Source organism: Pimephales promelas, chromosome 8 (genome assembly GCF_988280905.1).
Source record: "Pimephales promelas chromosome 8, fPimPro1.hap1.1, whole genome shotgun sequence".
Taxonomy (NCBI): domain Eukaryota; kingdom Metazoa; phylum Chordata; class Actinopteri; order Cypriniformes; family Leuciscidae; genus Pimephales; species Pimephales promelas.
Genome location: NC_142776.1, coordinates 38,524,586 through 38,548,254, shown reverse-complemented (window position 1 = coordinate 38,548,254; position 23,669 = coordinate 38,524,586). Strand labels below are relative to the sequence as shown.

Genomic DNA, 23,669 nt, shown 5'->3' with positions numbered 1-23,669 from the left:
TCAATTTCTCCTTAGAACCTTTTCAAGAGCCAATATGGTTCTATTAGAACCCTGAAGAACGACAACAAAGGCAGATGGAATAGTCTGTTAAAAAACTGTTAGGAAACAATCACTATTTTTTTAAACAATATTATAAATTACACAGATTATAATTATCAAGAAATGGACCAATAAAAGTGAGAACAGACCAAGCAAGAGACCCTGATGTCCTGAATTTCATCATCAGGCATTAATACGATTTCCCCGATATATATATATATATATATATATATATATATATACTGCTACTTTTCATCCCACATCTTTTCCCTCCATTCTCCACTTCATCTCTCCTCCGTCTCATGTGGCGCTGATTGAACCCCATCAAAGACTGCGGTGAGAGGATACGGCCTGCTCCAACCTCTCACAGCCTAATGAGACACACACACATGCACACACACATGCATGCACGCACACTCACACACACATGCATTTACTCACTCATACACACACTCAGCAAAACGCAAACACATTAACAGACACACAAACACATGCACTCACACACGCACTCAGCACATACACATATGTACACACTCACACACGCACTCAGCACATGCACACACAAACAGACACAAACACATGCACACTCTCACTAACACAAACACACACACACACACGTGCAATTTCAAAAAAGAAATGCACCATTCTCATACACACATGCACAAGTTCAGTTTCTGGACACTTTTTCATGCAATGCACGGCAAGTCTTGTCTTGTTTTGTTCAAAATATCTACTGTAAATATCCGTAAAACAAGATGCATTTACTTTCGTATTAACAATATATATATACTGTGTATATATTGTTGATATATAAGTGGATATATATATTAAAGCTAGTTTTTAGCAAATATTTGTTCAAGTTTATTTTTCTCCCATAGAGTTAGAAAAATAAACACAATGTCAAGACATTCTCTCAAAATATATCTTTATATTTTAAACAATTGTGCTTCTCAAGTAATGTCTTCAATCCATGTATCCACTCCTTTATCATACGCCTTCATCAGCGGTCTCTCTCTCTCTCTCTTTCTTCTTGCCATGTCTCGTCACACTCCCGCAAAACCACAGCTCTCCTCAGTCTTTCCAAACCGGCCTGGCGTCTGTCTCCCCCTTATAACACCCTTCTCTCTTTCTCTCTCTCTCTCTCTCTCTCTCTCTCTCTCTGTGTGTGTGTGTGTGTGTGCGTGTGTAAGTGTGTTGTTGAGTGTGTGTGTACGATATCAAAATATAGACCAACATTGGCCCCAAACATTTGGACATGAAATAAGTTTGAAAACTTGATTAATTTATCAACATAAAGCAAATGATTGATTTATCAATGATGTAGTGTTGGGTACCTGTGTAAACTTGAGCAGAACTGACTTCATTCACACTCAAAATCACCTGATTCAAACACAGACATGATGAATTAGAGAAGGAAAAAAGCAATTAATCACATTCACAGATTTTTATTAGTGACTTCAGTGCTTCACCCCTTCATTTTACAGCTACTTTATTGTGCAAATTAAGTAAAGATCTGAAAACAGATACATCCTTATACATTTACGTTAACGTTATGCAATTGTACATTCATCTATAACACAACATATAAAAAATGTGACTAGATGGTTTCACTAGTTTTGGTACGAAATATCTCAAATCAACAGAATCCAAATATACACAGTTACTAATTTCCTTAGATTGGCTTTATATGCAAGTATAGCACCACTAAGTGGACACATTTTAACATTGCAAGTGTCTAGATTATAGTCATAATAATGGTGCTACAGTGGTCAAATGTCTATATTTCATAGTTGCATCGGCAAAAATCACACTAACTTTGCTTTTATATATAAAATTTGTATTTTTTAACAAATACAATGTGCTTTACAGTTCTCTTAAAACTTGACAAAAATTCTGGCATTAAAATGAATAGTCAAATATGATTGAATTACAACATAAATCAGACAAAAATAAATAAATTAAAAAAGTTAATATACTGTATACTAAAGTGCATTCCAAGATTGGTTATTTTACGGTATTAATGAATAAGCTTATATGAACACATCTGACGGGTACAATGCTCCCTGAGTAATGCATAAATATGAGTGCATATTTAACACCGCTAGAGAATAAAGTGAATGCGGCTACAAAAGGAAAACTGCAGAAAGCACATCATCTTCTAGCAGTTCTCTTAATTCTGTTGTGTTTCTGAACCTGGATGTTCTGAGGATTCACTACACACCCTTTCTTCTGATAGTGATCCAGAAGTCTCCTCCACAAGACACTGCAGCGCAGCAAGTTCTCATTACCTGTCAAAATAACAGAATTAAGGCACTGCAATTCAGACATTAACTGTTGATAATTACAAAATGCATAATCAAAGTGAGGTCTATTGTGTCATTATAATGGCATTTAGCTTAATAACCCTGAACTAACCAATGATGCACAGTCCTTCTTGTGCCCTGGTAATGCCCACGTTAACCTGGTGTGGGTCCGTGATGAATCCAAGTTGTTTCATAATCCAGGATTTGGTTGGTTGTCTCTCTATGTCAGACTTTGGGCAGGAGCGCACAGTTGACATGATGACATATTTCCATTCACTTCCTGTGGCCAAACAAATAAAAGAAAAAAGATCAAAAAATAATATTGGCTATATATGCCTTAATACAGAAACAAACAATATCAAGTGTAAAAACATTTATAAACACAGTTTAGAATGCCTATCTAAATATTTAACTTAGTTGTGTGCCCTATTCAAATGCATAGGCTACATATTTAAATGTTCAATCATGGGTCCAGAATAGTTGATGTAAAATAGCATTTGTTAAAAAGGTTATTACCTTGACTCCTCATGATGGTGTTGACGGTGATGTCACTTATACCATAATTTAAAAGCGAGTCATTAATGTTCTTAACTTGAGCATTATATGGTGTGAGAATGGCGATGTCCTTCGTCTGTATCCCCGCCTCAGTCAAAAGCATGGCGATCCGCACCTGTTGGAAGAACGATTATACAGCAAAAAATGGTTTTAATGAATAAATGAACAAATAAATAAATACATATTGAATAAAAAGTGCATTTTTGTGTCAGAAATAGGTAGGGCTTAGATTACATTATTTGTATTTATATTTTCCATGTGTCTCTCTGATAATGTAAGACGAGGTGGTCACGTGATGTCTTTTACTTTTTACAGCGCTGTTCTATCTAGATCAACATACAGCTCAATATAATTACGTTTTTATAATAATTTAACAGAGATGTCTTTAGAAATAATAAAGTTTTTTTTTTTAAAAAAATTGTCATCCAACAATAACATCGGTTTAGGATAGAAACGTTCTGAAATTTGAATGTTGTGAAGCGCGCGCTTTGAGGAGGAGTCGTCATGTCTCCTAGGAAACTTAACCGACACTTGCCGCCCAACAACATCGCGGACTGAGGAGAATCTGGAAGAAGAGTGTAAATTAATGCTCTCTGCATCAGTCGGAGTAATTAGGTAACGTTAAGTTTAACAATATCGTCTTTTGTGTTAAAAGAACTGATGTTACACATAATTTGTTCGTTTGTTTGGAAACGGTTGTCATGTTTTGTAACTTAGACGCATAGCCGCCTGTTGATGTTATTCAACTTTGAGAACATTTTTTAGTCATAGTGACTATTTTGAATAGCAAGATGGCGCTAATGAAATATTCTAGCTCGTGTTATGTAGAAACCACGACTGAAATGAGAGACAAAAGTAGCAACTATATGAAATATCCAAAATTAGTGATCATGAGCGGTTTCGTTTACAGTATAAGTGGATATTTGAGGCTTAGCCCAGACCTCCAGTATATGGAACCATCCTTTGATTAAATATTGGAATATGCTGTATATTATGCTATGTACAGAGGTTTTAGGTTTATGAAATAATAGATAATAGTTCCTTCTCTTACTTATTAAACAAAACCACATTTTGTACCTGCAGCATGCAACTTAATAGGTAATAGATTTTTATTTACACTATAGCCCCAAATACACCTTTTCAGCCTACTACAATTCTAACTTACCACTTCTTTTGCCTCTTCCACATTTGCCTTTGAATTTTCATTCCCCTGTTCAGTCGAGACCACCAGACTTTTCTCTGTTCCTTCAACATGACCAAAGACTATGCATGTTTGCCTTGATTGAGCATGCAAGAGACTTGGTTTGTGTCGAGTTCCGGTTTTTAACTTTCCTGCATAGAACTCTTGAGATGGAAATGCACAGATGTCCTCTTGCTGTAAGAGACAAGATGCGTAAAATAAATTAGAATCTGAACTATGTGGAACTATTACAGTATAACGGCTGGGGTGCAATTTATTAGATCAGTGTTTTAATATCACTAAATAAAAATAATATTGTTAAATAAAAAACAACAGAAGTGCCATTTTTAGAAACAACAACTGAAAGAAATTTGTAAATACAGATACAGTGTTAAAGCTATATTCTGATCATTTATTACCATCCTGTACTGAGTGTCAAGCATGAGTGCTCTCTCCATGTAACGTTCGAAAAGAGATCGGCTCATTCCCAATCGCTCCACCACATCACAGTGCACTACAGGTTGAAGCTGCATATGATCGCCCAGAAGAACAATCTACAACAAGAAAATATAATAGTATAAGAACCCAGAAGTGGATTCAACTACAGTAATGAATACTATCCATTTTACACATTGATGTGAATGTCAAGGTAAAACCTCCAGTAACTTTTAATGTGTGTTAAAGTCCCTTTAAGACAAGTCAATTCACTCGGCGGACATCTTTGAAACGCCTCTCAAGCATGCAAGTGCAGCTCCTATCTTTTTGAATGGAGAAACATTAAATTCTCCAAAATCAAATTCTTTGAAATTACCAATGAAATCTGACAACAACTGTCTCATAAATGTTGTAAATAAACACTCGAATCATGACAGAAAACACTTTTTTTTTTCAAGCTGGGTCAAGCTAATGCGCATGCGCACTGACGCAATGAATTTACTTTTTCCAACATATTGAGCATTGAACCTTTCCCCATTCAAAACAATATGAGTGATGCGTGTATTCTATGGCCTTTAGTGTTATTCAACCAATCCATGCTGCTAATATCCAGCATCACTCTTTGTCTAAAATTAACTTTGGTTTGTATTCATACCTGCTCTGGTTTATGAGCCACTAGAGGAATAAAGGCTTCGGGTTCAGTTGCCATGGCACATTCATCAATGATGATCTGTTTTAAGTCGAGGGTTTCAGTCAAGGCAGGGTGTGAGGCTGCAGTGCAAGTGCACAAGATGACATCGTGCTTCAATAATTCGTGTTTCCGAGCATCTTTGAGAATTTCTCTGTGGCTTTAAAACAAAAAACGTGAACTTTAAATTAGCTTTTCTTTTCTACGTAATTGTGTCCAAACAGTTTCCAACAAATAAGAAACAATAATTTGGAACCAAAAAGAGATTTGTAGTTATTAAGCCATACATACAGTTTTTTTTCTTCAGGCGTAAATTGATCTCCTCTTGCGATTTTCAAATCAAATGCTTGTATTTGAGTGGAATATCTGTTGCCAGGCTTTCGAATCAGGTGGTGTAATGCAATGGAACTAAAAAACAACAACAATAAACATATGTTAATAGAAATCAAGGTTTAAATACACACACACACAACACTGATAATTAGAGTGATTAATGGGCAAGTTTTGGGGAATACCTGAGTTCTGTGTTTGGTTTTTCCCCTCTTTTAGAATTGCGTGACAGCTTCAGATTGCATCCTGGGTAAGGAAACTCCAACATCTCCATCTGATCACTGTAGATTCTGAGAGGTCGAACATCTTTTCTAAGTTTTAGGAGATGACCTGCAACACACATTTGAATAACCAGTTCAATTTGCAGTGATCATCGGTCAGGTAATGTTCTTTAAAAGTGTATCATGTAACTCATATTTACAGTGAGTGCGTACTTCTGAATATTAAAAATTCTGAATACCTGAATGGCCTACTTTTGCCAATATGCCAAATTTTAACACGATTTGCAAAAAATTACCTGCTACAACATCAACAGATTTATTTGAAGGGCCACAGTACAGAATAGCTCTCTTCTTCTGTGAACTGGAGGTTGGAAGCTGTTGGATTTTCTTGAGCATCCAATACACAATATGGACACCAACGACAGTTTTCCCAGTCCCTGTGAAAATGCACAACAATAAAATAGCAGAAAAGGACTACAACTTACAATAGCCTTTGTGAAACCAATGAAGGTCAGAACAGAAAACATCTCTCACCTGGTGGTCCTTGGATAAGAGTGAACGGGTTGGTCACTGCTTCTCTTATAGCTTTACATTGACTGTTGTTTAGATGGGAAAACCCAGAAGGGAGATAATTGTCAATCTCAAATCTGGCTGGGTTCTGCTCCGGATTTGTACATCCTTTGAGGAGTTAAATATAGTGGTAAACAAAATGAAACTACATTTGAAGAGTTTTGAAGAGAAAAAGTCTCATGCTGTAAATTGCTATAGTTTGAAAGTAGAGTTTGAAATACAAGATGTTACAAAGAAGCAATAAACGTGAAACTGTAGTACCTGTAGAGTTGATTTTCCTGCCAATGGCAATCATTTTCACAAGGCTGTTAGCTTTGGTTAGACTGCTAATTGCATTCTCTTTGCGCCTGCAAAATAAATTAAGCATATATTGTTTGAAGATGTGCTCATAATCTAAAGAGACACATTAAACTATACTGTTGATAAAAATACTCAAAAGAGTAGCTTTAAATTGAAATAGTCTGTATTTTTTTAACTGTACATTTTAGTCAGCTATTCATTAGATATGATTTGTAGGCTTACACATCTGGCAGAAGCTTTGTAATCAGCTCCAGAGTAAACCTTGTCTTCTCGGAGAATATCGCTTCTGGAATATTTGTCATGGGCATGTGGTTAATGAGAAAATCAATTCGTAAGTTCACTGGTTCTTTGGAGTCTGTTTCTTCAACTTCTGTAATTATGCCATGGGCCACCCAAGTGATGGAAGGTACATCCATGAGAGCTGTGCTCTGACTTTTTTTCAGAAAGGGACCACTCAGACTTTGGTGAATCCTAGTTCGAATGCAGAGAACACTTTTCCTCAGGTCACAATCAATACACCACTGAGATTTCTTGTCCAGTGGGAGGAGAAAAAAACCTTTAAGCTTATTTTGAGGAGAGTTTTCCAATTTCAAGGCTACATCTTCAATTATAATGCTCTCATTTTCGGCCACAGCATTGGAGGCTGACTCCATTTCACACAAAGGTTTCCATATTTCCTGATAATCCATGTATGTCTGGTATGAACTCCTTGATGAGTGTAACGCATATTTTGAAAAACACTTGATCGGATCTTTTACATGATCCAAACAAATCTCAAATTTTGGATGCACAACAAACAGCTGAATTGCTGGTGTCCATAATCCTCGAGCTGTGGCGGTACCTAGCTGCACCTCGACTGCTTCACCTTGCTTTATTCTCAGCGACAGCTCAGCATAATGCTCGGCGTGAATGGGATCAGATTTTTCTGAACCTTTGTAGTTTCTCAGTCTTTCCTGGAATTGTCTTGCATGGATTGTTGAGCTATTTTCAAGCTCCTCAATCAGGGTAAACATTATGTCCCAGTTTTCCTCTCTAACAGCGGCTGCTAGGCCTTTCCAGGTGTTCCTTGGGACATAGGCCATGACTGAGTTTGGATTTTGTTGTTTGACTTCAGCTTGGATGTGAGGATTGGAGAATGAATATATTCTTCGCTCCCATTTCAAGATCATGCATTTGTTTGTTTCATCAAACACAGGCTGATCTGCCAGCTGAAGTTCCCTGTACATAATGTATAGGTTTTCTGATATAGAGTCTCTATTAAGTGGGAAGGATACTCTGAAGTTTGACCCTGACGGATTGAGCTCCACAATGTACGCTACCTTCCTTTCACTTCGAGTCGACAGTTTTAATGCAAAATGTAGAGCATTGGCTTTCTTCTCATAGGCTGACTGTTGATCATTTTTCCTGGAAAATTCCATACAAAACAGGTCAATGTCATGAGCTCTGTACCTATTTTTTGTCTTGTCGATCACAGAATGAAGAAGGCGCTGCACAATAACATCCATGTATCTGCGGACGGGAGATGAGGCCCATGTGTAGCTGTCAAGATCTAAATCATGGTGCCCAATTCTTGAGACATGTGTTGAGTTTGAGCGCAGAACACACGCTTTGTGAAACAGTCTCCTAAATGCAATAGCAAAAGGGAGAAGTTGAGGGTGAATGTCGTCAGTTGCAACAAAGTCAATTACTTTGTAGATATTTTTCTGCTCTGCTGCTGTCTTCAGGCATCTCAAAAGTGATTTTAATATAGGGAAGGTTTCAGAATCAGAAAAGTCCTGTGAGTTTGGCATGGCTGTGTAGCGAATCAAACCTTGGTTGTTCAGTTCACGAGGCACATGTTCAATCTCATGAGCTCGACTTGAGAAGTGAACAGAAAGTGGAATCAAGACAGCATTTTTGTCAAAAAGGTCAATAAGCTTTTCAGTTTGTGGCCTGTCCTGACATCTCAGTGGAGTTATGCTCCTTGTTGTTTCATCAAACAGAAGGCGTTCAGCAACTGTGTGGTTGAACATGACCATCAGCTCTTCCACCATTTGGTGAGATTGTCTTCTTCCAAGGGTTACGTCCTCATCTGGCTGTTTGTAACACCAGCTTTCCTGTTTCCTGAATCTCCTGTGAACATTAGCAAAGGTCCATGCTTTCACAAGGCAGATTTCAAGTGGGTCAGAATGCTGACAATTTTTTTCAAGGATGTCCTCAACTTCATCATAGGAAAACTTCCTCTTGGAGTGAATGATTGACTTGAAGAGATATCTTTTCTTCACGTAGTTGGTTTTTGCATCTACGTGTATTATCAAGGAGATGGCTCGTCTGTCTTGGTTTGGGATTAAACTGAAGAAATTGGCGCTCAATTCTTTAGGGAACATGTGTATTGGCTCCTTCTCGTGTGGATAGAAAGTAGTGCACAGCTGTCTTGCATATTTGTCCAGTTCACTGTCTTCAGCCACAAAGCTTGCAACATCAGAAATGTGAACTCCGATTTCATAGTGCTCGCCTAAATCCCGTACACTGATTGCATCATCAAGGTCTTGTGAATCAGCAGGATCAACGGTGAATGTAGGGAGCATTCGAAAATCTTTTCGTCCATCTTCAAATAAATCGAGACCTTGGAATTCGTGCATCTCTTTTCTCAAAGATGAAGAAATTGTCCTCCTCAACTGGAACTCGATCTCGAGAACTTTCAATCCATCATCTATAGTTGTTATTTTTGGAAACACACTCACAACTATCCCCAAGGGAAAACCGTGATTCTTTCTCCACTTAAGGACCCTGACAACAAAGAGGTATTTTCTACGTCCTTCCTCATTTATTTTGATGAAACTCTTTATTTGGCGGCTATCAGGATCTCTTACAGCAATGTGATCTGGTTTGTCCTTTGAAAATGGCGTGTAGATTTTGGAGATGCATTTGTTGATAGGTGTCATCACTTGATTGTCATATCTTTCAATGGTGCAGACAAATTCTTTGACAGGATCTGCACTTTCAAGGATGTCGATTACTTTTCCCATTGGGGGATGATCTGATTTCTCACTCAGGATCTCCACTGTTACTTTGTCTCCAGGGAACGCCTGTCCGATATTCTTCCTACCCTTGATATCGATTCTCAGAGTAGGCTCGTCGAGTGGTCTTGCATAACCTTGGTAAAAGCTCTCGATGACTATCTCACAGCGTTTGTGGATTGTAGAGTTTGTCAAGAATTGCTCTTCATCTGCTTCTGTAATCTGCTTGTTCACATCACTGACAAGATGCCCATTGGTAAAAATGGGAAATAAGCCTTCCTCTGTCAATGCAACATTGATGTCTTTGCTCTCATCAAGAAGCTCTTGAAGTATTGGGTCTTCCGTGTCTAGTATTTCAGATGTAGTTGATTCACTATCACTACTCTCTTCATCCTCACTTCTGCAGAGCTCGGATATCTCAAGGAGATCATGTTTCAAAGAATCCAAGCTTAAGTCATGGGCACTTCCCTGGCTGATGCAGTACTCTATATAAGATCCCCAAAGTCTCCAGCACATCCCGAACTGATGGCAAGAAATTGCAGCTGCGTCTCCAACAACAATTATTTGGGATTGAGCTCTTGTCATAACAGTATTCAACACTCGCATGTCATTAAAAAACTCAAGACAGGTCCGGTCCGTCTCCAATAGGCTGTCCTTAGTGTGCACAGTGGAAATCACAATGACTCTGAATTGTTTTCCTGCAAAATATGGGAAAAGGCAGTATGCTCTCACTGTGAATCATATCCATGACTACTAGTATGTTTGCACATTCGAGTAATGCCTTATCCCTACCTTGCACATTTTCGGCATTCTCCACAGTGAAACGGGGCAGGTTAAGCTGACGCAGCCTTTGCCGTATTGCCAACACCTGAAACACAAGCATCTGCTATAAATACACTGATGCAACTTTTATGAATTAGCAGCATGACATTAATAAAAACCATTATATAAATCGGCGAATAGCGATATGTTTGATACCTGTGCGCCTTGAGAAAGAACACAGACTGATTCAGGATCTTTATCAACCCACTCTTGCGGCCACTCCTCCAATATTCCTTGCACAATGTCAACAACTCTAAGAATTTGTTCTGGATTGAACCAGGACATGCTTGATGAATCCAAACTGCATTCTCCTCTTACATGGTGGAACTGCAAGGCATGCTGGTGTGGATGAGGAGGCACGTCTCCTTTAGCCTTGATCACATCGGTCTTTCCCACATAAAAATGTGTCGACACAAAATCCACAATGTCTTTCGTGGAACGGTAGTTTTCATTGAAAATGATTCGGCTTTGTTTGGCAGCACTGTTGTTTTCAGCTTGGTAGTAAAAGAAGAGGCGATTGAGCAAGGTATGTTCTGAGCATTTGTCTTGTCTCACTGAGAAGAGCTTGGGTCCCATCTGCATGTGATCTCCAGCTAAAACAACACGTGTATTTTTACCAGCCAAGCCCAATGCCATAAGAGCCTCACACTCCAACATCTGAGAAGCTTCATCAATCAGAATGTGGCTGAAGTAGTTTTCAGGCAGCTTCATGTCATGAAATAAACGAGCCAGCGCAGTTGTCGTTATGATGATTCTTGTGGAATCCAGAACATCTTTATCAGGAAACTCAAACCGAATGCCGGTTTTGGATAAATGGCAGTACGGTAGAATGGTAGGATCGGTGGATCTGAGGTTACTTTCCATTGCCTTGATTCTCAAAGGTTTGGCTTCATGGTGAACAGTTGTCACGTATTCATGGAAATGACCTTTTATGTAAAGATCAGCTGAACTGCATTGGGGAAAAAATGATAATTAATTGGACTTGTACAATTGAACATTTAGAACAATGCATTTGGCAGACATTTTTATACAATGAAAGATTGCCTTCGAGGTATTTATTTCATCAGCTTATGAATGCTCTATTGTTTGAGCTACAGGAATGCAAATGTATTTTAACCAAATGTAGGCTTAAATGACCTGTTGAAAAGACAAGCATACGTGTCTCCACAAGGTTTTTTAAAGGATAATTCCGGTATTTAACACCTTGAGTCTATTTTGTAGTTTGTTTTGAATGAAATAGAGTGGTGGACTTAGAAATTTTAACAATGGGTTTTGTCTCGACTTTTTGACTATTTTAGAATCGCCTGTGAGAGCGTTAGACTGGCTGTCTATGGGCATAAACAAACATGTCCTCAAAACAACCCTTAACATTCATTTTCAAAACTGTGCAACTCACCGAGTGCTTGGTGGTGTTCGTTGATGATTAAAAACAAATATATCGGCGCCATGTATGCTTTCAATCCGTGTTGTTTGCTATTGTAGAACTATTTTTTCAGATACCTCACAACCGCGTATAAACTTCTGCTCGATATTTGAGTCTGAAGCGTTAGCACACTCCCGACCACTTGATGGCGACAACCATGACGCTGTACGGAACACGGTGTCTAGCGCACCGTAAAAAAAGACCGGGAGCACCCCAGATAGCAGACTGACATTGAATCAACGTGGAAATATGACATCGAAACAACGTTGATCTGACATTGTTTTGCTCATCGAATTAACGTTGAACCAACGTCAGACGCGTCATTCTTTCAAAACTAACGGAAAATCAACTTGAAATCAACGCGTTGTTTCAACGTTATGAAAGCAAACCAATTTTCGATTTCATTTAGCTTTGAAGAATGCCGCGTCTGACGTTGGTTCAACGTTAATTCGATGAGCAAATCAACGTTGTTTCAATGTCATGAGAGACGTCGTTTCCACGTTGATTCAATGTCAGTTTGCTATCTGGGACAGTTGCTCTGCTCACGCTAGCCTTCAGAGAGACGGAGAACCGCGCGAAAAGACTACAACCAAATGTAAACAGACCCCTTTACTTTTCCGGTAGCTAGCCTAGCGCAGTAATATCAACGAGCACTGAGTCCTCCAGCAGACATCAATGCGATTTAAAAAAAAAGACAAATAAAACATGACAGAAACGGTATTTCGCTACGCTACTTGTTTCAGAACATCAACGAACACCACCAACCACTCGGTGAGTTGCACAATTTTGAAAATTAACATTAAGGGTTGTTTTAAGGACATGTTTGTGCATGCCCATAGACAGCCAGTCTAAGGCTACGTTCACACTGCGGGCTGAAACGACCTAATTCCGATTTTTTTGCCCCTATGTGACCTGTATCTGATTTTTTCATGACAGTCTGAACGACACAGATCCGATCTTTTCAAATGCGACCCAGGCCACTTGGGTATGTGGTCCAAATCCGATATGTATCCGATCTTTTGAAATGCGACTTCAATCTGAACGGCCAGGTCACATATATCCGACCCGCACGTCATTGCACGCACCTGTAGCTAGCCAATACACGCTAACTCAAACGCGTTTCAACCGCTGCAGACGTGTCTCTTCCCCAGTGTTGTGCCTGAACGCGTTCAATGAACGATAGTGCATGCCATGAACGCGTTCATATACTGTATTACTGCCTGATGAACATTACTGTGAACACGTTCATTCTGGTGTCTGTGAACGTGCGCTCTCTGTCAGTTTAACTTCGTACAGTAGGGTGCCAGATTTCTATAGAGCCTTCCAGGCGAAACACATGGCTAAACCTGGCTAAAACACATGTAAACATGCCTTAAAATGTAGCGAAAAAACACCCAATCTGGCAACACCAGCCACCAGTGTCGCACCGCGGCCGCCGGTGACAAAGCAAGGAGCGCCGAGGATGCGCACTATCAATTAAACGGGGTTTATGACGAGGTCGGTGAGGATCGGAAAACTTACATTTATGTGCAAACTTTGCCCGTCGATAAAATAATTGTTGTCTGTGTTTGTATATGGGCTGTGGCAATAATAATAATAATAAAACAAATACTCGAAACAATATGGAAAAAAATAACTATTACGCAAACAACAAGTGACGTCGTTGACCGTTGATTACTCTTCTGCGCATGCGGGTCACTTCTGGGTCAGTTCACGTTCACACAGGAGATCACAAAAGGTCACATTTAATTGGAAATGTGAACGGCCTTGCAAAAAAATCTAATTTTTTCAAAAAATCGGAATTGAGAATTAAGCCCTGCAGTGTGAACGTAGCCTAAAGCTCTCACAGGCGATTCTAAAATAGTCAAAAAGTCGAGACAGGACCCATTGTCAAAATTTCTAAGTCCACACCACTCTATTTCATTCAAAACAAACTACAAAATAGACTCAAGGTGTTAAATATCGGAATTATCCTTAGAATTAACTCTCTGGTCCACCAGCTAGGCCAGAACCCAACAAGCACTAACCAGCATAAATCAGCATGGAATTTAAAGTTATTCTGTGCCACAGAATTGCGATGCCTTACCTGTTTGTGTGTGTGCAAATCAGGATTTTGTTCTGTGGTTGCTGTGCAAGAACCTGGGCCATCTTTGCAAGGGTTCGAGTTTTCCCTGTTCCAAAAGGTCCATAAATCAACAAAGGTGGGACACTGCCTCCGTTGTCCGTTACACCCAGGAAAAAGTTCATTGCAGCTTGCTGCTTCTCATTTAACTCTTCGGGATCTGACTGGCTAGAAATACATAAGTTGATGTTTTTCAGATCCGGCAAAACATTGTCCAAGTCGGGGAGATCATCGATGGCCTTGTGCATCTCGCAGAACCATAGACGATTTATTTGGAAGTGGACTTCCATCTCACATTGCTCTTCATTCTGCAGATTTAGATCAGTGCAGCAGTGTTTGGAAAGCTGTAGATGTACTTGTGTGTCAGTGGGAGCGTCTTTCAGAAACATTGCCTCATAAATAGGCCCAAGATAATTATTGTTTTTCACGACACGAACAAGAGATCTGATCGCATGTCTTTTCACTATGAAACCTTCAGGGGCATCAAGAGTGAGTGGGCGAGACACAGGCACGGCAGCAAAAAGTTCCCCCGTATTAAGCATTTTCAATCCAAACCTGTCATCTTCCAGTTTATTCTTCAAATGCACAGTCCCTCGTAGATTCAGCCTGGACATATGTTGGGAGAAAGAGAGTTTATTAGAGTTGTTATTAATTGCAATAGTCAAATATTGTGTTTAGACCTAAACATTAGGGCTGGGTATTGAGACAAATTTCACAATTCGATTCGATTTCGATTCACAAGCTTGCAATTCGATTCGATTTCGATTCGATTCAATATGGATTATTTTGGATATCAGTTACAATAAATGGCCATTTTTCTCAAGGGAATCAAATCTCTTAACTAATGCTGTAAACTATGGGAGTCTAGTTGTAGCCTACTAGGGTTCATTAGCCTAATATGAAGGTAATAATGAATGAATCACTTAAATTACATTTTTATTTATTTTTAAAATAAGAAGATTATATGAAATATAAACATTTAAATGGTGGCTGTCATAAAAACTTGCCAGATTTATTCAAATATGCGTTAAATATTGAAGAACATTAAGATTATAATGCATATGTAATATGGTGTATATATTTAGCAAAATGCTCCTCTCTAGAGTTATTTTTTCTAGCTGACTAACGAGTTTATGTGGGTTTTCTGAGGTAAATATGACGATGACATTGATTACAAGCTGTTTAACTGACGTCTTTCCACGGTTGAAACGCTGATTGAGCGAATCAATGTGACATGATCCGGATTTGGATAAGTTGTACTCTATCTTTAACACACTTTCAGATGCTCATTCATGTTTATTTGGTGCTGTAACTGGTATTATTAAGCCGGAAGAGAGATCAGCGCTGCTGCTTCTCTTGAGCCACAGCGCCAAAACGCTATTTATGTTTTTGAATTTCTAAAGAAAATGGACGTAATTTGAAAATTGAGACTTTGTTTCATATCAATAGTAACAAAGGACAAAGATTATTGCGATTTTTTGGATGCGCGCAGCCGCGATACGATGTCCCATTCAAATGAAACAGGATGACTAATCGATTCTTGAGATTTAAGAATCGATATCGGTTCGTAAAAATGAGATTCGATTAATATCTAGAAATCGATATTTATCACCCAGCCCTACTAAACATATACTGTACCTAGCAAGCAGTTCGCCCTCTTCCTTTTCCTCCTGGTATAAAAAATTGTGCATGCTCTGTTTGTAATTCTCACGGTTAATCAAACTGATTGACTGGAGTTGATTGGCGAGTGGGTATCTGTTTAGCAGCTCTCTCTGTGCCTCGTCTCTTTCAACAAAAGGAATGACTTCCATGCTTTCCTCATTCCAGGGCTCGAGATCCCTGCCAGTCTCTGGTTTTTCTTGCATAACCTCAGGTGATGGACATCTTTCCTTACACTCATCCTCTCCAACTCTGACCTTGAGTTTCTGACGCAGTACTGGTCTCGTATTGAAGTCAAACAATACCCACTGCTCATACAGGCCTGGTTGGTCAGATTCGAAGGACACTGGAATTTCATACACTGCAGAAACAATTTACAATCATTATTTGAATGTATTTTGTCAACATGGGGCAGGTCAATATTGAATCTGGGTTTTGTAAGAAACATTCAATCTTTACCTTCATCTTTTTTAAACCAAACACTAGTGGAATATGACCGTTCGTCACGGGGGTCTTTGCTGAGGCTGAATTTCGCCCCCTGTTCCCATCTGAGTAAAGCGATCACGTCTAGAGGTTCCTGGAGGGATTTAAGTCAAAAATTAGAGTACAGATCAATGCATTTGCAGATGTGGCTATCCAACACTACCAACACAACTACAGCTGTCTGAAAATGTTTAGAAAAACGGTAAAAAAAAAGAAAAGTCAATAAGTCATGAAAACATGTTTTCTTTAATCATCAAAATAACCGTAGTGAAAAATAAATATTGTAAAATGTATTTGAAAAACATATACTACAAATACATTTACATACAGTATTTACTTAATATAAATACCCTGCAATTTTACTATTGGCATACTTAAAGTCTGCTAAATTGGAACAACTAGCCTAATTTGGTACTTGACGCATATTTAGTTATTCGGAAATAGTGCTAAGATCCAACTAAAGATATACTTAGGTTTATTTGATAGTGCTAAATGGAACTATTACTTTAGGTATATCTTATTACTTTATATTACTTTAGCACATTTCTTATTTCATGTATGGAATGTATTTGTTGTTTGTTTTTTAATGGTTATATCTTACATTCAATACTCAGTAATTTCTGTTTTAAATTTTAAAAGCCTAATCAGGGACAGGGGTTGCAAATTAGTCATAGCTAGAAACCTGTATGCGTGGCATCTACTTTGTATTTATTATAAAGGAATGTTTTATGCATTTGTCCCTGTCAAATAAAATATTTTAAATAAAGGTACACTTTAAATATCTAGCATTTAAAGATAGACTCAGACTCATACTACTAAGAGTGATATTAAAACACATTTTAGGCTTGATTTGCTCTCTGTAAAGCTGCTTTGAAACAATCCACATTGTTAAAAGTGCTATATAAATGATGATGACTTGACTTAATATTAAGAAATGTGCATTGTGCAATAAATAAGCTGCTCTATAATTCCTAAAAACCAAGAGAACATATAGCAGTATCATTAGTTAATGCACAAACCTTAGAAATAATGGTAAAATTCCATGTGCACTGTATTCCCTTTTTCCTTACACAGACACTGTCTAAATCTGGGTCACAGGTGATGGAAACATCAGGAAGGGTGTCGTTGATCTGCAGGAATATTGATTCAATCAATGTTTATGATGTTGTAAAAAGCATGTGTACAGTAATAATCAAGCTTTGGTTTTAAATATACAGTAGATATTTAGCAACGGCCAATGACATAAAATTGTTAGCATTCTGTATCTGTATCGCCTACTTACAATCATTTTCTTGTTGTCGCTGTGCCTGTATTCCTCCAAAAGAATGTCCTGATAGGACAGCAATCCCAGCTCGGCGGCATCCCTGGCTTTTTTCCGTGTAGCCTTGATTCTTTTTTGCCATTCATGAAGTTCCTCTCGACTGTGTGCCTTTGTGCAATTCTTTCCATACTCGCATATTAGGGGTCTATGAGAGGACATCGTATTGGCTAGTTCTTTACATATAGGCTACAACGGAACTGAATCAACACTGATCTGACTAAAATAGCCCTATTTCCCTATATTACCGCACGGTAATCGTTTCTCATGTGGACGTCTGGTAAAATACTTTTTCATTGCACCTCAGTGATAAAACTCGGTTTGGATGGTAATTTATCGAGGCAAAATTTTTCCCATCCTACAAATTCGCGAAAATTATATCTCAAAAGGACGTCTTTTTAAAAGTATGAAAATTAGCAGAAAAGTTAATTGTAAATAATTTCCAGCATTTCAGTAATAAAAGTGTACATCTTGACTTTAAAATAATGCATGCAGTGAATTAGAGCCAGACCGATATATATCGGCCGATATTAGGCATTTTCCAAACTATCGGTATCGGCAGTTATAATGGCCGGTAAATGAATATTTCAAAAATAAAATAAAACGAACGAAACACGCTTGAACCATGTCATGAGTGTTGGATTTGTATAGTTTGTCCACCAGAGGGCGCTCTACACCGTCCCTGTTGGCAACACTCATTAAGTTGGTCACGACACATACATTGCTTGAATAACAATTAAATCTCTTCTTGGCCTGTTATATTGAAAATGTATGTTTTCCAATTTGCAGTATGACGTTATCCATTGCTAAATTATGGCTCATCATGGCTCATCTAATGCCACTATCATCAGTCTGTTCTGTTGTGACAATAAAAGAAACAAGTTTCTTATTAAATTGTATTATCATATTATTTAAGTTAAAACTCATAAATAACTACAAATAACTGATGTTAGGGAAATCTGTTAATGTTTTGTTGTGCGTTTCTGAAAAAAAAAAAAAAAAAAATCGCCCGATATATCGGATTTCAAAATCGGTATCGGCCTTCAAATCCTTTATCGGTCGGGCTCTACAGTGAATTACAGTGAATTGTGCTTGTGTTTGGCAGTGATCAAAAAGGGTTTAAACAGTGAATTTTGAAGTGATCTCTTCTTGTAAACTCAGAGATGTGGATTCGGATGGCAAATAAATTACCACACAACCTTGGTTTTTGTCAAAAAATAAGTGGGTAATTTGGCTGGGGATTTTATATGGGTGGTGGGAGAAAAACACTGACATTCTGGTTCTGACAGCAAATAAAATCGCAGACTAACCCCTGTAAATTTTGAAAATACCGTACGACCCATGAGAAAAGATTACCGTCCGAATAGGGCTAAAGACACCTTTTTATTTATAGAGCTGCTTTACAGTCGAATTGAGCTATGTTTGCACCATTGAATCATTATTTCCCTGTTGATCACTGTAAAAGCGCAATTTCTAAAGCGCTATAAAAATAAAGGTGACTTGACTTAAAGGGATAGTTCACTTTGAAATTAATTTTTGATTTGTTTTATCTTACCTCAAGGGCATCCAAGATGTAGGTGTCTTTGTTTCCACAGTATTTTCAATTTTGAGTCAATTTTTCAGTCAAACCGTTGTTGTCTATCAGTCATACACTGGAGGCTAAGGGGGGTCCACCAAAGAGCAGCACAGAGAAGTCCAAATTAAACATGACTCGTAAATGTAAGTACACATTGATGGCCTAAGACACGAAACGAGCGGTTTGTGTGAGAAAACGAACAGTATTTATATCGTTTTACCTCGTGTAATCACAGTGATCTAAACATATTTAGATATACGGGAAACCGCAATGAAAGACGATTTCGGTATATCTAAATATGTTTAGTAAAAGGTAAAACTTCCGAAATCTCCGTGTGAATATTGAGTGACGTCACACGCGAGCGATCACTTCCGTAACATTGAACTGATTCAGTTCGGTTCAGTGCACAACTGATTCAGATCACTGTGATTACACGAGGTAAAACAATATAAATACTGTTGGTTTTCTCACTCAAACCGCTCGTTTCGTGTCTTAGGCCATCAATGTGTACTTACATTTACGAGTCATTAAATCATGTTTAATTTGGACTTCTCTGTGCATGCTCTTTGGTGGACCCCCCTTTAGCCTCCAGTGAAAAATGTCAAAATTGAAAATACTGCGGAAACAAAGACACCTACATCTTGGATGCCCTTGAGGTAAGATAAAACATATCAAAAATTTATTTCAAAGTGATGTACCCCTTTAATTGATTTGACTTCGAAACATCTATTGGCATGTTATGCTTCATATAAATACCTTTCACACAACTTCAGGTCCTTGTATTGTGGTGGCGGATCACGGTACTTCCATTGCAGAGTGTCTTCAAAGATCAGTCTCCGGTGCTTCACCGTGAAACAGTGGTTCATGAAATCCTCATCCGTTGGGAAGTGTTCGTGGCATAATGTGCAGCTTCCCTTCTCTTGAGGCTTTGACTGCAGTGTCCTTTGGTTTCGTTTTATCACGTTCACAAGCTGAGGAATTGTCAGCCGTAAATCCTTCATGACGTTCCACACTGAAGCTTCCTCTGCGCTACTAGCAAAGGAACATCTTTTTCCATGTTTTTTGCATCCATGCTCTTCAGTGTAGAACCAGCAAACCACATACTTGTAAGGGATGGGAAAGCCTGGCAGGGGAGCAACTGGCCTCCACACTGAATTGGGACGTTTCCACTGGACCAGTAAGATGTTTTCTGAGCAGGGATGGATGATCTGGTTTAGGGAGTATCGAATCACAGTGTGTTTTCTACAGCACTTCTTACATCGCACACACAGATTCAACTTCTCTTGTAAAATTTGAAGGTTATGATGATTTCCTACAAGAGCCATGACTCAGAAGGCATGAAATTCCTGTGAAAAGAAATCATTTGTAGTTAGAATAAGATACATTTACTAAGGAAAGCGTGTTTTCGCCACAGAATAAAGCATTTTAAAGGGACAATGTGTACTTTTTTAGGTATTATAAAAATATCTAAAAGGAAGGAACACTTGATGATGTGCTATTAGGTGACAGCCTGTCATAGCTTTTTGGTATATAACAGCTACCGTAGTCGATAAAACATGCATTTGAGCACAATTCGTTTGAATGCAAAATATAATTTCACCACTAGATGGGAGAAATTCCCACGTTCCAATTTTGAGCTGTGAGATATAAACTTGCAATCCAAGTCCAATTCTAAGGGGAAAAAATTAATTTTTACTCACAATTGCAGGTTTATATCTCACAATTCTGACTTTATGACGCAATTGTAAACAAAAGAAAGAAAAAAAGTCAGAATTGAGAGATAAAAGTCACAATTACCTTTTGTATTTTTTTATTCTGTGGCAGAAACAAACTTCTTTTTCATTTTAAAAGCTGAAATATTGTCATTTTGCTAAACTTTTACTATGTTAACAACATCAGTTGTACGGATCACATCTTTACACACACTAATTGGCTTTATGCACGACTGCACTACTTCCTGAACTTCAGCCAGCTTCTTGTTTCCTGTCTGCCATTATTGGCCAAACCTGATTAATTCAGGTGTGTCTGATTATTGTTGCCATGACTACTGAGGTTAATCAGTTTGGCCAATAATGGCAGACAGGAAACAAGGAGCTGGCTGAAGTTCAGGAAGTAGTGCAGCTGTGCATAAAGCCAATTTACATCTATAAAAACAGTGTGATCGTTAAAAACTGTTAGCCAACACAAGTGCATGATCAGTCATGACAATACTTTCTCCATAGACCAATTTCTTATTTGTATTTAAGGTTATAAGCTGCTGATTAAAACTATCATAATCACAATATATCATCACCTTATATTATAATCATTTAGCAGATGCTTTCCGGTCACCTTCTCTTAAAGGAACAGTTCTGCACAGTTCAGCTTACTTTAATACGTGTAACACAGGGATGTTTAGCAGAGTGAGAGACTAAGTCACTGTTCAGCTTCATGAATCATTTTTCACTACAATAAACGGTTCACAAAAGAATTAGTAATGGAGAGAATCATCTTACCTTCATATATACAGCTTGAAGATGTTCTGATATGCTCCTGTAACAGTCATGGGTATCTTCCTAGAGGCGTTTCAGCTATTTATATAGATGTTGCTTAGTGACACTGGCTAAGCCACTCCTTTCTAGAATTACAGAGTAAGTTTTCTTTTCCTGGACAGTGTGTTTGTACCGAACAGTGCAAATGCAGCTCTAGGTTTCAGTTTCACTACTGACGAAAACAACAGGAAGCATCAGCTTTGGGTATTTAACAGAACCGCAAACAAACAACTCGCAATGTCAGTTGTAATGGGTATAAAATTGATGTAGATATTATAAATATGTTTTTTAGCCGTTAAAAAAAATAATGTTTGTGTGTAATGTGCATTTTTAAACCATGAAGTAAGCTCAAATTAGACATGTTTTCCACATTACACAAGCTTATTTTTTCCTAACAAAATATTTCAGACCTTCTCTATTAATATTAACACTGAACTTTCTTTTCCGTATTTAAAATGTTTCTTTTAACAAGGACCTAATAGATCCTTCCCCGCCAAACACGCCTGCTGCTCCAGCTTACACTGATCACACACACACACACACACACACACACACACACACACAGAAAGAAAATAAGGATTATTTACACACTCTCAGTTATGTGGAGAACACTTTAAATGCAAAGCTAAATAAATGTGACATTTTTAGATTACACTCTTAGAAGAAAAGGTTCTGTATAGAACCTTAAAAGGTTCTATCAGCACTACGTATTTGGAACCCCTAAAAGGTTCTATACACTCTTAAAAAAGGGTTCCTCTGGGTTCTATATAGAACCCTGGGGTTCCATACTTTCCCAATAGAACCTTTTACCAAAAAAAAATGGTTCTATATAGAATCATGTTGGAGTTCCATATATGAAGCGGGGGATGGAACCATTTCTGGTTCTAAATAGAACCATTTCTTCTAAGAGTGTAGTGCAGATCGAATTATTTCAAGGTTTCAAATGTCAAATTTAGAAAACATTCTCACATAGAGGAAACTTGTCTTGGCTGATGAATTTGGTTAGAACTGAAACTAAAACACCATGAACTGTGAAAACTGATCATGCTTGAGATGACTTGGTCAAATTTCAAACAGGTACAGACTAGAACAATACATGTTAACAAAACAGCTGATTGAAACTGCTGTAATTGTCGCTTGATGACTGACATCATATGCATTTGGAGTGTAAATATTTATGTATCTACCACCTGACCTGACCTGACCACTCCCTTTTAAATGCCTTATTATGTAAGATTATGGAAATGTTGCCACAAACAAAACAGGTCCATGTGCCACGTGTCCGTTTAACCCGTATGACTCTGCTTCTGATTAAGGCCACAGGAATGTCATGATTGTGTTTACTTTTAAATGTGCCTCAACCTGCCTCACAAGAAACCAGGACACACACACACACACACATTTACTTAGCTATCAAAATGGGGACATAGAAGTAATGGTTTTTGTACTGTACAAACTGTATATTATCTCATATTTCAACCTTAATCCTAAACCCATCACACACACACACACACACACACACACTAAACTTCCTGCATTTTTACATTAAAAAAACCCTTTAATTACTTTATTTTTATTCCAGATTTACAAATGACATCCCTAAATGGAGCTTTTTGGAGATTTTGGTCCCCAAAATATTGTTAAGTAGGCACACACACACACACACACACACACACACACAGTAATATATTGTCTAGGCTTGCTGCAGTGTGCACTAATATCAGCACAAAAAGGTAGTAGGATCTATGCAAACAAAACAGCTTCAGTTTCAGTAATATGCATCACACTTTGACCAGCGTTCGTCACACACACACACATGACGACGCGTATGCAAACACACCGTTCTTTTACTGAGCTTTGATTATTGGAGTCTTATCAGCAGCAATATAAGTCCTTATGATATAGAAACTACTGCGTCAGAAATTTCCATGTACAAAACCTGATCATAAACTTGTCAAAGACAATTAAAAAAAAAAAAACAGCAAGAGAAATTTCACAGATACCCAGGAGACACTAAATTGCTAGCCATTAGTAAGAGATAATAGCAGCTAATGCATGCTTGCATTATGTCAATGTAAAATGTAGGTTATTACACTTTTACCCCGAAAGTGATAA

The 23,669-nt window shown here is 38.0% G+C and overlaps 1 protein-coding gene across 1 annotated transcript; it reads right to left on the bottom strand.

The window, feature by feature from the left end:
- Positions 1 to 1,468: 1,468 nt before the first annotated feature.
- Positions 1,469 to 21,675, bottom strand: helz2a (helicase with zinc finger 2a). The gene is made up of 21 exons (XM_039654055.2): positions 21,519 to 21,675; positions 19,780 to 20,369; positions 17,412 to 17,595; positions 17,149 to 17,259; positions 16,106 to 16,223; positions 15,626 to 16,007; positions 13,952 to 14,593; positions 10,599 to 11,391; positions 10,413 to 10,488; positions 6,844 to 10,318; positions 6,583 to 6,668; positions 6,286 to 6,429; positions 6,048 to 6,188; positions 5,716 to 5,860; positions 5,492 to 5,608; positions 5,168 to 5,360; positions 4,497 to 4,631; positions 4,063 to 4,272; positions 2,859 to 3,012; positions 2,455 to 2,622; positions 1,469 to 2,327 (listed from the first exon to the last, which is right to left on the bottom strand). The coding sequence occupies exons 2-21, from the start codon at positions 20,346 to 20,348 to the stop codon at positions 2,191 to 2,193; spliced, it is 7,980 nt and encodes a 2,659-aa protein (XP_039509989.2). The 5' UTR covers positions 20,349 to 20,369; positions 21,519 to 21,675; the 3' UTR covers positions 1,469 to 2,190.
- Between the last annotated feature and the right edge of the window lie 1,994 nt (positions 21,676 to 23,669).

What these genes read in the sequence shown, in the direction of transcription:
- helz2a (XM_039654055.2), bottom strand. Translation starts at nt 20,348, where the DNA reads ATGGCTCTTGTAGGAAATCATCATAACCTTCAAATTTTACAAGAGAAG. An exon ending in GACCTGAAGTTGTGTGAAAG is followed by an intron (nt 17,596 to 19,779) that starts GTATTTATATGA and finishes GTCCTCTCATAG; the next exon opens with ACCCCTAATATGCGAGTATG. An exon ending in CACCATCATGAGGAGTCAAG is followed by an intron (nt 2,623 to 2,858) that starts GTAATAACCTTT and finishes GTTTGGCCACAG; the next exon opens with GAAGTGAATGGAAATATGTC.